This window comes from Scardinius erythrophthalmus, assembly GCF_964197995.2.
Source record: "Scardinius erythrophthalmus genome assembly, chromosome: 14".
NCBI classification, from domain to species: domain Eukaryota; kingdom Metazoa; phylum Chordata; class Actinopteri; order Cypriniformes; family Leuciscidae; genus Scardinius; species Scardinius erythrophthalmus.
Genome location: NC_138234.1, coordinates 14,057,061 through 14,075,457, shown reverse-complemented (window position 1 = coordinate 14,075,457; position 18,397 = coordinate 14,057,061). Strand labels below are relative to the sequence as shown.

The 18,397-nt window shown below is 35.0% G+C and overlaps 1 protein-coding gene across 1 annotated transcript; it reads right to left on the bottom strand.

The window, feature by feature from the left end:
• Window positions 1-3,841: 3,841 nt before the first annotated feature.
• Window positions 3,842-16,923, bottom strand: LOC308701993 (uncharacterized protein). The gene is made up of 4 exons (XM_081384543.1): window positions 16,826-16,923; window positions 11,001-11,300; window positions 10,666-10,773; window positions 3,842-8,083 (listed from the first exon to the last, which is right to left on the bottom strand). The coding sequence occupies exons 1-4, from the start codon at window positions 16,872-16,874 to the stop codon at window positions 7,914-7,916; spliced, it is 627 nt and encodes a 208-aa protein (XP_081240669.1). The 5' UTR covers window positions 16,875-16,923; the 3' UTR covers window positions 3,842-7,913.
• Window positions 16,924-18,397: the final 1,474 nt, after the last annotated feature.

The window sequence follows — 18,397 nt, the reverse complement described above, 5'->3', positions numbered from 1 at the left end:
TATATATATATATATATAGGCAAATTATAACGTTTACACAAAATTTGTTTATATTTAATGTAAACTTTAATAATCATAATTAATAAATCACAGTTACAATTCCAAGGGAATAATCAGCAATTATGATTTTTGTCATAATCGCGCAGCCCAAAGGTGAAGAAACCTGTTTATTATTTATTCATTTGATTTTGCAACTGTTCACTGAAATAGCCGGTTTCAGTTAAACTACTTGTGACATGTCATATTTGGCTTTGACTGAACATTTGCTCTCAGTTTGCGGAAACAATATTTGGATATATATCGTATATCGATATTCAGCCTAAATATATCAGGATATGACTTTTGGTCCATATCGCCCAGCCCTAAAGGTCAGCTGTCGTCGCACCACCTCAGCAGCAAACCAGTGCCACCAGCACCACCACGGCAGCGATAGCCAGACAGCAGACCTCAGGGCTGAGGTTATCTGGTGCCTGAACATCGCAGCCAACCATCATTCATATAATTCGAATGAGGGCATTGGGGAATTTTTCGAAAACGTGTTCACTGACTCCGATATACCCAAAAGTTTTGCGTGTGGCAAGGATAAAACTAATATGTGTGACAGTGTCACACTTATACTTTATAGTAAGTAGTAAGTGGTGCTTTGCATACCCCTCCCACACCCCCCAAAAAAGGGCTGCTGCTTGATGTCGTGTTGGTAGTAAAAAATATTGTGGAGGTAGTAAAAAAGGTAGTAAAAGGTAGTAAATTCATCTCTATGATTCCTGCATATACCCTGTAATAGGTATTGATCATTCATATATACCCTGTCAGAAATAGGGGTACAGTAGGAGTCCATTTCTGTCCCCTAAGGCAGTGGTTCCCAAACCTGTCCTGGAGGACCACCAACACTACACGTTTTCTTTTTCTCCCTAGTCAAACACACCTGATTCAACTCATCAGCTCATTATCACATGGGTTAATGAGCTGATGAGTTGAATCAGGTGTGTGTGACTAGGGAGAAAAAGAAAACGTGCAGTGTTGGTGGTCCTCCAGGACAGGTTTGGGAACCACTGCCCTAAGGTACAATCTACACTAACGTACCCCATAGGGCTTATTATTGGACCTCAAGGTACATGTACATTTTGAGGGTCAAAAAGCATCAAAAGGTACATATATGTACCGTTTCTTTTAAAGGTTAAAGTACAATATTGTACCCTTGAGGGTACAGCCCCAGTGACAAGTAAATATGTACTTTATTTTCTGAGAGTGTAGGGATTATATTTGTTCTTTTCGTAAGGGTTACCACAGCAGTGTTTCTGTATCAAGATATTTTTTGATGTTTAGCTTTGTTTCTGAAAGCCAAAATCTTTTCAACAATCCTCCTGTATAGAGGTATATAGTTCAAAACATCTGGGGTGCGTTTCCCGAAGCCAATTATGGTCGCAAGTTTCGTCGTTACCAGCACAATTCAATAAAACTTAGTTGGTTTACAATGCTTTTGGGAAACGCACCCCTGATCTGTTCAATTCGGTTCTCTAGTGGGCAAACTTCTGCTTCTGATGCAGTGTTTCCCTCACAGACTAATTCATGGCGGTGCACCACAGAATCAACACCGGCCGCCACATCCTATCCATCTAAAAAAAAACTATCCAGTGATTACATGTTTTCTGTGTTAACCTCAAATCTTGTGCGATGTCCTAAACTGCCAGTATAATCACACAATGCGTGCCGTGGTCCGCTAATGACACGTCCGATTCGCGAACTAATGACTCCTTTGAACTGATTCCATTTAAAACAAGACAACCGATCTGTCCAACACTGAATCCGTGTATAACAAATCAGTAACACTTTACAATAAGGTGCCATTTATTAAACTCTAGTTAACTACATTAGTTTACATTAACTATTAATAAACTACACTTCTACAGCATTTATTAATCTTTATTAAATCACTAATCGTAAATCACTTTAAGATTTTAATGTTTAAATAGATTTTATGTATATGTGGCAGTTTGCTTTCTTAAGCGCAATACAATACCAATTATGGCACAAAATAGACTACGCCACCCCGGGAAATGGGCCGGGGACCCGCTTGTACATCAAGTGCAAATCACACAGATACGCGTACTACGGTGTACATTTTAGGACATCCTCAGACCTCAGACATATGAAGACAAGGCATCATTCCTCAGACTAAAAGGCTTCAGTCATTGGACAAAACAGCATCGCGCCTAAAACAATGTCAGGTGTCAGGTCTCGAACAATTAGGCATCAGACGAAACAGCCTCAGACAAAAAGGCATCAGACATAAAGGCATCGGACGAAACGGACTCAGACTAAAAGGCATGGGCAAAAACGGACGCAGATTGAGTTTGGAGGTTCGCATTGCCCCGCCCCATATGACGTCACATGTACGCGGTTCATAGCTCGAAAGAACGCTTTAACTCCACGATAGTTTGCCAACATACAAACTAGCTAGTTGAAATATGGCATCTAAGTTTTTAAATGTGCAAATAAAACTTGCGAAATGCATGTTCTCTTCTGTAAACAACTTAATTGGTGTAACATTTCATTAAAGCATATATATACAGTATATATATATACAATACAGGCCAAAAGTTTGGAAACATATACAAAAAAAATATTTTTTAACAAAAAAAGTGTTTAACCCTGTACAATATGGGATGCTAGGACAGAGAGAATGTTTTTGAAAGAAGTTTCTTCTGCTCATCAAGCCTGCATTTATTTGATCAAAAATACAGAAAAAAATGTAATATTGTGATATATTATTACAATTTAAAATAATTGGTTTTCAATTTATTATACTTTAAATTATCATTTATTTCTGTGATGCAAAGCTGAATTTTCAGGATCATTAGTCCAGTCTATCACATGATCCTTTAGAAATCATTCTAATATGTTGATTCATTATCAAAGTTGGAAACTGCTGCTTAATATTTTTTCATAATCTGTGATACTTTTTTAGGATACTTTGATGAATAAAACATATTAAAATAAAATAATATTTTGTAACAACAATATACAATGGTCAGTAATTTTGGGTCAGTATATATTTTTTTAAATAAATCAATACTTTTATTCAGCAAGGATGTGTTAAATTGATAAAAAGTGACAGTAAAGAAGCAGGGGCGGATATACCGGGGTGGCATAGGGTGGCAAATGCCACCCTAAAGAAAGCCTTGCCACCCCAGTTGGCAGCAATAAATTAAAAGTTTTGGCCAATTTAACTGTGATTAAATTCAGTATATATACGTCTGCCATATGTTGCCACCCCTCAAAAATTCCTGCCCCCCTCTCACCACCCCATAAATATTTTTCTAGATCCGTCCCTGTTCAGAAGATTTATATTATTAGAAAATAATAATTATTTTTTTGAATAAATGCAGTTCTTTTTAACCTTTTATTCATCAAATATATTAGGCAGCAGAACTGTTTCCAACACTCAGAATATTAGAAAGATTTCTAAAGGATCATGTGATAGACGTCACATGTGACACTGAAGAGTGAAGACTGGACTAATGATCCTGAAAATTCAGCTTTGCATCACAGAAATAAATGATAATTTAAAGTATAATAAATTGAAAACCAATTATTTTAAATTGTAATAATATATCACAATATTACATTTTGATCAAATAAATGCAGGCTTGATGAGCAGAAGAAACTTCTTTCAAAAACATTAAAAATAGTAATGTTTCCAAACTTTTGGCCTGTACTATATATATATATATATATATATATATATATATATATATATATATATATATATATATATATATATATATACAGAAGAGAACATGCATTTCACGAGTTTTATTTGCACGTTTAAAAAGTTAGATGACTTATTTCAACTAGCTAGCTTGTATGTTGGCAAACTATCGTGAAGTAAAGCATTCTTTTTTTCTTTCTCTTTTTTTTCTTTTATTGAATATGTATCAGATAACAAGCGGATATAAAGGACATATAACTTCTACAGGAACTAAAGGAGAACTCGGCAACTCTAGCGAACTCTAGTCACTTCTTCGCTGATTTTCCCTTTTGTTGTCGCATGTTTTCCCCACGAGCTCCCCTTACAGCATGGTGGGGCGTATATTTCACAGCACGGTCGTAAAAAACTCACTTGCGGCGGCCTCCTCCCCCTCTCTACCGCTGCTCATGTGCGTTTGTTATGATCGCAGCAAGCCAACTGTATCGCGTGGAGCTCTGTCTACCGAGGTGGGTAATCTGGTAATACATCATACATGCGTGTGTGTTTATGTCGAATTGCCGTAAAGCAATTCGTGTTTCGCTCTCGTTCTCGTTCTCGCTTCTCACGAGACTTCCAATTTCTATCTTGCCGGGACGGTAGTCCCCAAGTTGCAAGGTTGGTTTTCCACCTGGGAACGCTGGGGGGAGCGGGGAAAGTCACCAATATCACCAGAACAGGTTGTTTAACCATCTAAAGGAATTCTAGACAGTTTTATTAAGTTAAAAAAGTTACCAAGTTCTCCTTTAAATTATATCAAGTATATGTAAAGCTTCACATATATAAAATAAATAAATAAAAGACATACACAGAGGAAACATGCATCAGTGGTATTGTCAAAAATATCATAATATTTCAAGAATCTGTAACTTTTCTTGTTTTTAATTAACCTTAGAGACTTTAGAAATGTATCAAGTAAAGCGTTCTTTCAGCTATGAATCGCGTACATGTGATGACATCTGAGTCCGTTTTCGCCGATGCCTTTTAGTCTGATGCCCTTTAGTCTGAGTCCGTTTCGTCTGATGCCTTTATGTCTGATGCCTTTGAGTCCCATCGGCGAAATAATGTATGTAACTTCTGTTGCTGTTTACGATCAGGGACTATTTTTTTCCAGCGGAAGGAATGCTTTTAGTGATTTTACTTCATGAAAGTTGCATAGATAAATATTTTTCGGCTTTAATATTTGTATTGTGTGGCAACCGTTTTATAAAAGCAATAAGGTACTCGAGGCAAGTGCTGTATCGTGAATAAGTAACGGCTGAAGGGGTTACTTATTCCTACAGCACAGCCTCTCGTACCTTATTGCTTACATATAAATATATATATTCTTTTTATATTTTGTTTCGTTTACATTTTACATTTTAACGAGAGAACATCGTTTGTTTAGCCTATTTGTCCATACGGCTGAAGGGGTTACTTATTCACGATACAGCACAGCCTCTCGTACCTTATTGCTTGCATATATATATATTCTTTTTATATTTTGTTTCGTTTACATTTTACATTTTAACGAGAGAACATCGTTCGTTTAGCCTTTGTCTTTTTTCCTGATGTATGTTGTCTATTGTTCCTTTGTAGTTTTTTTGTTACCTTTTTTTTTGTGTGTGTGGTGCAAGGGTGGCTCTGTGAGAGCACCCTAAATTTCGTTGTACCTCCACAGTGCAATGACAATAAAGGCTATTCTATTCTATTAATGTTAATTTCACCATTTACTATTAGCCAACATTATTGAAATCAAAAGTTGTATTTGTTAACATTAAGTATAATGCACTCTGAAGTAACATCAACAAACAATGAACAGCTGTATTTTTATTAGAAAGATTAACAAAGATGAATAAATACAGTAACACATGTATTGCTCATGGTTCATGTTAGTTAGCTTAATACATTGAAGGGTGTGGATTGGAATCCACTGCTGCTTCAATGTATATGTAATGAGTGATTATAATCAAGGTATTAATCTATATTTTTCCTTCTAAATATCAAATGAGTTGAATGACTTATCTGGAGATTTTATTTTGTTATAGAAGTTACCAGTGTGATTACTGAAATGTTCTTTTCATGCATTCTTTAATGTCTGTATTTGATATCTGAATGCAGTAACATTGCTTGCTCATTTAGCCCGGCTTCAAGAAATTAAATAGGGACTTGTTTTGTGTTTGAGAAAGGTCTTCAACATGTTAAAATATAAAGGGGTCATTGGAGCCGATAGTTTAAGGGACCATTTCTTTGTTAAAGCCTTACTTTCCATTTAGACTAAAGTGTCCTATATCCTTGAGAAAAATAACTCATCTTGATGTTTTGAGATGAGACTCCTGTTTATAGTTAGAGCCTGGCCGAATCCAACCTTGGAAAAGCTGTGTGTCAGTGTGTGTGTTAGTCTTCTTGGTTACAGGTTAAGGAACCACTGGCATTATTGGAGATTGACTGAGTTGTTGTTCGGGACATGCTGGCACCCAGCAACCCAAATCTGTGACCTGGAAGGTCACGACGTGCCTAACTTCAGGGTCCGAGTGTCAGCGGCATAATCTATGGAGATATGCTTCTGTCTATCTGTATATGTGTGGAAAATTACTATGTTTATATATTTCTTAGCCAATGAGAATCATTCAACCTGTAAGCAATAACGTAGCTTAGACCTTGGAAATGGTATAAATGCTGTGATCTTTGTAACTGTAAGCGGGGCGGCCTACGAACTCCTGTGTGAGTCTTGAAGCTGACTTCTGCTGATGAAACTGCAAACTATATTCAGTAAAACTTTTCTTACATTTTTTATAATTTTGACTCCGGGTCTTCTTTCAAACATGTGGTCCTTGGGTCCTAAACTGTTAACCCCTAACAACATTAACTAATGTAAACAAATCAAACCAGTGGTAAAATCACAGTTTAAAAAAAAAAAAAGAGGGTAAGAAAGGATGACAGTGTCCGTCGGCCACCACTGAAGACAAATTTTGACCCAGGAAAAACAAGAATTTTGACCCCTTAGCAAACAAGCAATTGCGCCTTCTTTAGAAAGTTAACTAGTCTCAAGTTTTCGGTAAAATGCAGTTGGGTTGTCGAGGTCAAAACTTTATTAGCTGTGAATCAAATAAAACTTATTATAAATAATTTTCTTACACTGAATGTTTGGATTTTGTGAAGGTGTATTTAATATAATAAAGTTCTGTGTAACGAATTATTAAAGTAATTATTTTTGATAATTAACAAGGTGTTTTTTTTAAAACAGCTGCTGTATAAAGTGGATTATGCCAGTGTTCAAACTTTCTGTCATGATGTTGCAGTCACAGTATGTCTTATTTTACTGTTTTTATTTAGTAAGTGGTTCTTAGTTCTTTTGTCGTCAAAGCATGATTTATTCACACTATTGTTCAAACATCATAAAATATTCAACAACCAGTAAAGACAAAAACAGCATCTTATCTTAATTAGTAGGTTAAATATTTTATAGAATTTGAGTTGTCTAGATCCAGTGGTCCACACTCTGGTCTAGATCTATATTTGCACAGATTAACTGAGACATAAACATAAAGTCTAATATCCAAAAAAAAAACATTAATCTTGTCTGCTATTTAGTATAGTGAAGTACTGTAATGATGAACAGTTCAGATGTTTCTCCTAATACAAATGACACTGCCGGAGCTCCACATAGAATAGACTCTCATTGAACTACAACATGCACTGACCCGATGTAAAAACAGAGTGTGTTTGCATATTCAGTAATAAGGGGGAGTCAAAGCAGCATCTTCTGCGTTATAATAATTGATGTTGGAAAAGAATAGGAGTTTGCTTAAATCTTATTAATCAGACTTGTTTCCTTAAAGTAGATTCAATTAAAACCGTTTTGGACATGTAGAATGTGAAGTATAAGAGGTTTCTTTTCCCCTATTGACCTTAATTCCTCTACAAGCTGGACTCTTTTACAAACAGTTTCACTTCGCCTCACAAACTGATCTGATAGTGTATCACGTGCATTCAGTGAATCACATGTCCACACACAACTGTTTGAACTATGTTGTTTTGTGACGTTATAAATGTGGACAGGAGAACGCTGAAAAACAATCTGTTGATAAATAGCTGTGCTAGGAACAGGAATTGTGCAGAGAATCAATGTAAGTTTGCTTTATATCTGCTTTATTCATATCTGGAACTAAACCTTCTGCTCAGTTCACACTGTTGATCTGATTTGACTCAGAGACAGTGATGTCTGGTCTCTTCTTCTCTCACTTCTTGTAGATCTGATGTCATAAACCAGCACAGCAACAGTAGCCACGCCCACCAGAGCAGAGAGAGCCAATCGGATCACAGCTTCAGTGAAACCACAACAGTGGACGTGGTCTGAGAAAAAAGAAAATAAAAATGCTATAAAGTTTCCATATAAAACGTATATCATGGTTTTGTGGGTGAGTAGGAGCCCAAGCATCTATTGGGAAGGCAATGAATCCACAAGCTTTTCCTTTTTCAGCAAAAAAACATAAGCTAGGATTGTTTAATATCGGCAATTCTACTCTTTTAACGTCTTCAGCCCTGTCTTTAGTCTCAGTTCTCCTAGAAATGTGAGTGATTATGTGGATTCTTATGGGGCGCCGTTTGTAAAGCGGCTCACGCTGAAAATAACAGTAACATTATGTCACATTTAGCTTCAAACAATGTTTAAAAAACTGGTATGAATTTTTGACGGTCACTTTTTACCACATTTACAATAATATTTGTCAACTTAGAGATATTTTAAATAGTTAAATCTAAATATTAAATGTTACACCTAAATGTTAAATGTTAAATCTAAATGCTAAATCTAAATCTAAATGTTAAATCTAAATCTAAATGTTAAATATAAATATAAATATAAATCTAAATGTTAAATCTAAATGTTAAATGTTAAATCTAAATCTAAATGTTAAATCTAAAACTAAATATTAAATCTAAATCTAAATGTTAAATCTAAATGTTAAATCTAAATCTAAATGTTAAATCTAAATGTTAAATCTAAATGTTAAATCTAAATCTAAATCTAAATGTTGAATCTAAATATAAATGTTAAATCTAAATGTTAAATCTAAATCTAAATGTTGAATCTAAATCTAAATGTTAAATCTAAATCTAAATGTTGAATCTAAATGTTTGGGTTGAAACTAAATATTTAACTAATATGCAAATTCAAAATGCCGGTAACAGGAAGTGCCAAAATAAAAGCTCGAGGTGGTCAGTGTGTGTTTATAGCATGGTTTATAGTGTCAAATAACGAATAAAAACCATCTCATCCGAGGAAATGGACTCTTGGACATAGATTATCGTGATAATAACTACCTAAAATAATAAACACGTCTGGAGAAACTGTATTTGAAGAGTAGGCTAGTGTCACTTTTATGAAAAGTGCGGGACTTATGACCTGTAGCCATAATAGCCAGCCACTAGGGGGCTCACTTTGACTGAATGTCATGTCATTACTCTCATCACGAAACTCTACAGTTTCTCCAAACGTGTTCATTATTTTAGGTAGTTATTATCGTTATTTTATAGTTATTATTATGAGATGGTTTTTATTCATTATTTGACACTATAAACCATGCTATAAACACACACTGACCACCTCGAGCTTTTATTTTGCCACTTCCGGCATTTTGAATTTGCATATTAGTTAAATATTTAGTTTCACCCAAAACATTTAGATTCAACATTTAGATTTAGATTCAACATTTAGATTTAGATTTAGATTTAACATTTAGATTTAACATTTAGATTTAGATTTAACATTTAGATTTAACATTTAGATTTAGATTTAATATTTAGATTTAACATTTAGATTTAGATTTAACATTTAACATTTAGATTTAACATTTAGATTTAGATTTAATATTTAGATTTAACATTTAGATTTAACATTTAGATTTAACATTTAGATTTAACATTTAGATTTAGATTTAATATTTAGATTTAACATTTAGATTTAGATTTAACATTTAACATTTAGATTTAACATTTAGATTTAGATTCAACATTTAGATTTAGATTTAGCATTTAGATTTAATATTTAACATTTAGGTGTAACATTTAATATTTAGATTTAACTATTTAAAATATCTCTAAGTTGACAAATATTGTTGTAAATGTGGTAAAAAGTGACCATCAAAAATTCATACCAGTTTTTTTAACATTGTTTGAAGTTAAATGTGACAAAATGTTGCTGTTATTTTCAGCGTGAGCCGCTTTACAAACGGCGCCCCATAGATTCTTTCTCCATGATCTATTTTCTCATCGAGTAGCCTACTAATGTTTTATAGAGCAGACCCAACACGGCTCTCAGACATGGGATTCATTTCTCTGTCGCTCCTCTGCGGTCTGTTCACAATTCCTGTAAACTCACATACAAAAAAGCAAGCAAATTCCTTACCCCCAATAGCCATAAACCATAAATCCCAGGGAATGCATGAGCTGATCAAATGTAAACCCTGAATGCAATGTAAATCACTTAAAATTAGATAAAAGCATGACAAAAGCATCTTCCAAATGCATAAATGCAATGCAAATGTTGCAGTTTAATTGTGTAATGCAGTCGATTATAGGGTGCTCATCAGATGTAATATGAATCAATATCTATATATACTGCATCAATGCAATGAATATGTATTAGGTTTTAACTTCGATCAGGTGAAACCAGTCCTGCTGACCCGCTCTGAGTGGGATTCGAACCATGGTCCACGGCATGGGAGGCAAAAAACTGCAGCATAGCATCAATCGCTAGTGTGCTTCTTGAGATCAGGGGAGTGAGGTTTACCTGCACAGCTCTTACTAGCTCCATTACACAGGCCACTGTGAACTAACAGTGAATTTCACTGAAAAACTAATATCACACTGATTGACCTGAACACATCTAACAGAGTTCTGCTCTGTAAATAAACACTAATATCATCATGATGTACCTGAACTTGGCTGATAGAGTTCAGTAATGTTGTTATCCTCAGTCTCGTTGATGGTTGAATTGTTCACAGCCCAGCTGGACCTCACACAATTTGAGCTTGATGATCTTTCTGATGATGAAGAATATTGTGGAGTCACTGATAATGATAGATAACTGTGATGCCAGTCTCACACACTTCTGCTCTTAATTAAAGCAGTCAGTATCATAAGATGTGGATGTAAGAAATATTGAAAAGAATAGAAAACAAAAAAATAATTAAAAATAAAATATTACAATGACAAAGATACATTTCAAATGAAGAATGGTCAGTAAATTAAACCATAATAGTCAACTCACCATTGACAGTAACATTGAAACTTGTGTATTTGGTCTCTCCACTGAGAATTGTTAGTTGATAAAGTCCAGAGTCTGTGGTTCTGGTGTTTGTGATGGTCAGAGATCCGGTTTGATCATCCAGTTTCAGTCTGTCTCTGAATCTCTCATCATAAGTAGAGCTGGTTTGTGTGAGTCTGTTGACTTCAGCGATTCTTGTGCTTCCAAACGTCCACTGTATCATCAAATATTGCTGTGTTTCAGTAACATGAGTGTTTAGAGTGACAGAATCGCCCTCCATTACTGACACTGACTTCACTGCATCTGTCACATCAGGAAAACAAACAAGAAATATATTGTCACAGACTAAAGGCCCGTTCAACGAAATACGAAGCCTTTTCTCAACTTTTCTCTATAATTTATTTAATATTTCAATAACGGTTTTGTTATACTGAATAGCCATATTGTGTAATTGTTGTGTCACAAGCCACAATTTGTCTGTTCAGTATAACAAAACCATTATTGAAATATTAAATAAATTATAGAGAAAAGTTGAGAAAAGGCTTCGAGGCACACATATTAGCCTAAACACATTTCTGGACAGCATCCAATAATCAAGGGCCCTTCGGCATTGGCCCCAATCCATAATATGTAATAATATGTACAATAAATATCTTATTTATGCAGGTCTATACTGTTGATTATAAAATAAGAGCATTTGCAAGACTGCAGAACTCATACATGGCAGTCAAGCTGTTTTGGGTGGTTCTGAAATTATTTGTTCCTCATTAATGGACACAAGCTATTCTTCTTTTTGAGTGTCACATGAAGTTTTTTAGTACTCGTTTTTGCGTACTAACAGAAGTGAAACATTAAAACACTCATCTGTGGATCAGCTCATTTAATGTTATTCAGTTTACATGTTATATTTACTGATTGGATCATGGAGTAATATAATTTGCATGAGAAAATTAAATATGTTAAGAAATGTTATAAAGCACTTTTAGATGAATAAATGTAGAAAACATATGATATAGGCCTATTATTGATTTCAATTTCGTTTCAAGTTCAAACTTTGTTTTGGTCGCCTACATTTATAGTATTCGTTCAACAAAATTACACTCCAGGCTCCTAAACTAATCAATAAAATTGTTTTTGTAAAGATATTAAAGATTATTATTAGAAAATTATTATTTTTTTATTATTACTGAAACAACAGTAAAACAATCCTGACTGTTAAACAGATCCCAGCAAGCAATTTTGCGTCTAATAGACGTCTAATAGACGTCTAAACATAGCCTAGACGTCTAGGCTAAAATCAGGCTAATTTTGGGCTGTCAGTGAAAATCTAATAGACGTCTAACCATAGCCCAAGAATAGACGTCTAACCATAGCCCAAGAATAGACGTCTAACCATAGCCCAAGAACTAATCATTAATTAGACGGCTATTAAACGACTACATATATACGTCTAATAGACAGTCAATATGGGTCTAGGCTAAAACAAGGCTGAATTTGGGCTGTCAGTGAAAATCTAATAGACGTCTAACCATAGCCCAAGAATAGACGCCTAACCATAGCCCAAGAACTAGTCATTAATTATACGGCTATTAAACGACTACATATATACGTCTAATAGACAGGCAATATGGGTCTAGGCTAAACCAAGGCTGAATTTGGGCTGTCAGTGAAAATCTAATAGACGTCTAACCATAGCCCAAGAATAGACATCAATTACACTACATATACATGTAATAGACAACAAAATGAGGCATAAGGATTTTCACTCAAATATAACAGGTTCTCATAAAGGAAAATCCATCCAAACTAATTGAATATAAAGGATTTATTTAGAACAATTATATTAACAACTTAGACAACATTCAAACATAAAAATGAACATAAAATAGTGGAAAATTTGTAAAACGACTTAAGATACTAAAATTTTTAAAAATTAATTGTTAGCTTTATATTCATAACCACCACTCCCTGCTCTCCCTGATGCTTGTTTAAAAAGAGCAGAAATTTAATTTTTTATTTCCCATTCAGTCGCCGAAGGAAAGTTGGTCATCACTGCGTCTGTCAAATAAGAAAAAGAAAAATATTATTGCTCAAGAAAAGCATTGTTGACAATCATTTTTAACTAATTACAGTCATTCACTTTTGCTAGGTTGCACACTAGAGCTGGCCAATATAGAGTTAACGGAATATAGATTGAGACTATATAATTTATATCAATATTATTAATAAATTAATATCAATAATTGAAATTTTTTGCCTGCATAATGGCGATGCACTAATTATATATATATATATATATATATATATATATATATATATATATATATATATATATATATATATATATATATATATATAATATTAGGGGTGTAACGATACACGTATTGAACGATTCTGTACGAGGCTTTTGGTTCGATTTCAGTATGGATTTTTAAACAGAACTGTTCATTAGACAATTTTTCCTTCTAACCAAAATTTTTTAATTACAAATGTAGGCACGTCAAAAAGCCTGCTCTTAATGTAAGAGAAATCATAACAAATCGTGACAACAATCATGCTCTTTCAGGTAGTGACCATATAGACCTGCATTATATGACTGACTGACAAGAACGGTTTGACCCTAAAATATCAAAATTAAAACTACTGCGGAAACAAAGACACCTACATATTGGATGCCCTTAAGGTAAGCTAAAACATACCAAAATTTAATTTCAAAGCAAACTATCCCTATAAATCATTCTTTATCACTTACTCATATAACTCTTATAAACATAAAAGGATACTTATAGGGGTAGTTCACTTAAAAAGAAAAAAAAAATCATGTAATCATTTACTCACTTTCACTTGGTTCCAAACCTGGATGGCTTTCTTCTGTTGAACACACACAAAAAATATATATTATGAATAATGTTGGTAACAAGACATTTAATGGTAGTCAGTGACAAGTGTTCTGTATATTCAATTGCTGTAGTTTGTTGACTGATTGCTGGATAATTTGCGATAGTGTCTTTAAAGTGGATTACATCACTCCAGTTCTGATGTTTTTACACTGGCTATCTGTCTGTCAAAGAATTAATATCAAAATACTACAGTTAGTTATTAAATTAACATTTTAAGGCCAAAGTAAATTTCTAATCTTCTGATGCATTATGAACCATCCAGAGCAGACCTCTCAGGTCATCTGGGACAGTAGCCACTAGCCAGCTACTTTTATATCCCCAAAGTCAAAAGAAAACATGGAGAAGCAGCATTCAGTTTTTATGCACCATATATCTGAAACAAATTCACTGAAAACTGAATGTATGCTGCATATTTGAATTCTTTTAAATCAAGTTTAAAGACTTTACTGTTTGCCACTACCTTTTATTAATTGGAAAGGAACAAATATTTTTTTTATAATTTCTTTTCATGTTGCATATGTTGCTGTTAAGTTTTATGTAAAGTACTTTGAAAATTTGCATTAAATCAAAAACTATTATTACTTACTCTAATCTAATATAAAAACAAAAATATATTAGTATCTTTAATAATAAAATGATAAGTTTCATAGTTTCATGAAACTTCTCATTTTAAAAATAAAATAAGTTTCATAGTTTCATGCTTACCACCTTGAATTTAGATACATTTTAGATTAAGGGCACAGTTGCAATAACACGTGCAGGTAACGTTAACTTGTTGGAGAAAAATAGTAGGCTTACTCTGCATTGGTAATGTTAAAATGTCACGGTCTACACATTATAAAAACTAACTACTTTAAACAATAAACATAACAAAAATAACACGCATACTTACAAGATCGAAGTAGAAATTTGAAGGTTTTCAGAGTGTCGCTCGCCCGTTGCTCTCCGACAGCTGCCTCGTGTAAAATAAAATTGAAAATGGAGGAAATGTGTATCGCGAGATCTGGCTAAAGTGATCTAGTCGCGCAATGCCAGTAGTCCCAGTAGTCATAGGCTTGTTTGAGATGCGCCTTGCCTCACCTGAAATGTAGGCGAGAGTAGGCGGCTGCAGTGAGGGGAGGAGTGAAAAAAGCGCAGGCAAGCCGGACAGTTCTCTCTTCTCGCAGTGGATCTGACACCTGCGAGATCAAAGGCGGATATCGCGGGATTCACTGGATTCACGCTCGTTCACAGTGTTGCTAATAAACTGGATGGAATTTAAGTTCTGTTGCTTTTATATGAAAATAAATATAATGAACAAGACACCCAAAGTAGCCTACTTATATAATACATGTTTATCAGTCTTTTTTCTTTAATACAGACGTGTGTTTTTTTCTTTCTTTTTTTTACATAAAAATTACATTGCATAACCCATAGAGATCGCACTGAGATAGTTTGGGAATATTATCACATAACGTATACACATAAAACATGATATCAGAGTTTTAAAATCAAACATTTTAAAAGAGAACAATACATCACGGTTGTTTAAACCAATGAACATTAAGCTGTGTCGTCAGCAAGTCGTTTCCCATCATGCTTTTGATCAGCGCAGTCGGTGGAGAGCAACTGCGCTCGACTGCAGAATCCGACAGGTGTGCCTTGCGCTCGCGAGAGATTTTTGACATACGTCAGCATGACATCAGAGCAAGGCGGACCGCACTCGGACACATTTCTAACCGGCATGCATCTCGCGCTGATCACCGGTGATCGATTCTGCGCAGATTTTGCTCATCTCAAACAAGCCTCATGTCTCAGTAGTGTTTCGATTGTGCCATCTAGCGGTTGAGAAATGCAATTGCATTTGATTTAATTTGAAATGATAGACAGCCATATCGTAGATTTATGTATGAATGTTATGTTTATGTGTGACAGCAAACATTAAGCTGTGTGAGCGAAAACATTTTTAAGACTAATATTCTTATACTATATCGCTGGTCTGAATCAGGGCTATAGCCAAGCCGTACGTAGACCAGATTGCCTTCATTTCGCCAGGTGGGCTAAAGCAGACCGCAGCCCGTCCAATTCAGAGCTAAATCGTGATTACAGATCGACCATGTCTTGAAATGACACATTGAACCTTGTAGATATCATTACCAATGCGAACATGATGCAATATCAACCATTTCATGCACTGCCTGGCAAAAAACTACAATTAATCAGTTTTGACTAAAAGTGGGCTACAATAGCCGGGTCTGAATATGAGCTAAATCGTGGCTACGCATAGCCTACACATATAACATGTAAAATAAAGCAAACCAAACAACTTGTAATCACAGTAGACTTTGCTTACATGATGGAATATCATACATCTCACAAGTTATTTTGGAAAAAAATACATTTATCCAGATTAAATGTTATTTGGGCTAAAAGTGGGTTACGCATAGCCGGGTCTGAATACGAGCTAAATCGTGGCTACGCACAGCCTATAACATGTAGCCTAAAATAAAGTAAGCCAAACAACTTGTAATCACGGTAGACTTTGCTTACATGATGGATCATACATCTATCAAGTTATTTTGGAAAAAAAAATACATTTATCCAGATTAAATGTTATTTGGGCTAAAAGTGGGTTACGCATAGCCGGGTCTGAATACGAGCTAAATCGTGGCTACGCACAGCCTACACATATAACATGTAAAATAAAGCAAACCAAACAACTTGTAATCACAGTAGACTTTGCTTACATGATGGAATATCATACATCTCACAAGTTATTTTGGAAAAAAATACATTTATCCAGATTAAATGTTATTTGGGCTAAAAGTGGGTTACACATAGCCGGACTATATCGGGTCTATATTTAACCCAGACGTTGAAAAGACGGCTATTGCTTGCTGGGATAGTATCTAAAAGAACAAGTGAAGTCATAAAACATTAATAACTTACCAACCAGACGACACAAGCACACACAGAACAAAACAAAAGCGTTAACCATATTCCCTAATAACCGTTTGCCAAACACTTTCACTTTTGTCGCTGCATGTCGTCAGTGCCCAGAGAGTTCTCTAGCTAGCAGGCGTTCCCATTGCTGGTTGCCTAGTAACGATTCCCAGCAAACACATTTACGTTGTGGCAACGTCTCTGGCATGTTGCATTTCTGCTATGGCAACGTCGCTGTCTACGTGCTCGCAACATTGTAACAACGTAGAATTGTAAGACGCGACAGGGCTGTGGCAACGTTGCTGCGCGACATTCAGCAACTGAGAGACGACGTTCTGACAATATTTTTATATGGTGCATTTTGTTAGATAATTATATACTTTTATCGTTTATTGTTTATCTATATTTTTATTTAATAGGGCTATCAACACCTGCAAGTGTAGCCTACACTTTGAAGAGTAAAAATGACACAAGGTTTCGTTAATTCAACTTTATTAAAACTGCATTTAATCAAATTAGGCTACACTTCCAAAAGTCAAACATTTGTGAAAAAAGAAAAAAAAAAGAAATAAACGAATATACAAATTTATTTTAAGTATAATAAATAAAACATAAAAAGCAAAGGCAGATCAGAACATTTAATGAACATAATCGGGTCTGTTTGGCAGACAGTAGCCGAAAGCCGGTGTCACCGGGGAAACATATACAAATCCAGAGGAGCAAAGAAACGAATGAGACTAAAAAGCGGAAAAATCAAACGAAAAACTAAACAGTTCGAGCGATGCTACATTAATCACATTAGAAATTAAAGTTGCAGATTGTGTTTGATAGCTGAGGTAGGCTAAACGCAATACTCACGTATCCTTGCTCGGTGATGAATGAGAACACAATGAGCCCAACAACAGGTGGTTGGAATTAAAAAGGCTGATTTTCGCGCTTCAGGGCAGTGACGAGTACATTATGTAGTCCAGTGGTTGTCCAGACACCCTAGGCACAACCTTAAGCAATGGCCCTGAACGGTGGTTTAATGTCAACATTGTGACAACGCTGTAACAACCTTCACTACACAACGTAGTTATAGCAACCTTTTGGCCATGTTGTTAAAACGTTGTTAGAAGGTTGGCTACGTTGCGCAAAAGTTCTGTGTTTGCTGGGTGAACGGTGGTTTAATGCCAACATTGTGACAACGCTGTAGCAACCTTCACTACACAACGTAGTTATATCAACCTTTTGGCCATGTTGTTAAAACGTTGTTAGAAGGTTGGCTACGTTGTGCCAACGTTCTGTGTTTGCTGGGTTATGACTGACATAAGTGGATGTCATGCTATTTTGTTGACATCGAAAAAGTTTTCTTACCGACAAAAAAATAACATGTGGAGGGGTAATATACTGTAGTAAATTGAATAAAAAAACGTTGGCAAAAACGTCTCTCTGTTGACTTTTTTGTGTGATTCATTCACGCATGTCAGTCGGCTGTGCGGTTCTGAAACAGGGGAGATTGCGGGATTTGATTAAGATTCTTCGCCTCTCTAACGTGCAGAACATGTTATTGCTCTTTCTAATCTTGTTTTTCATGGA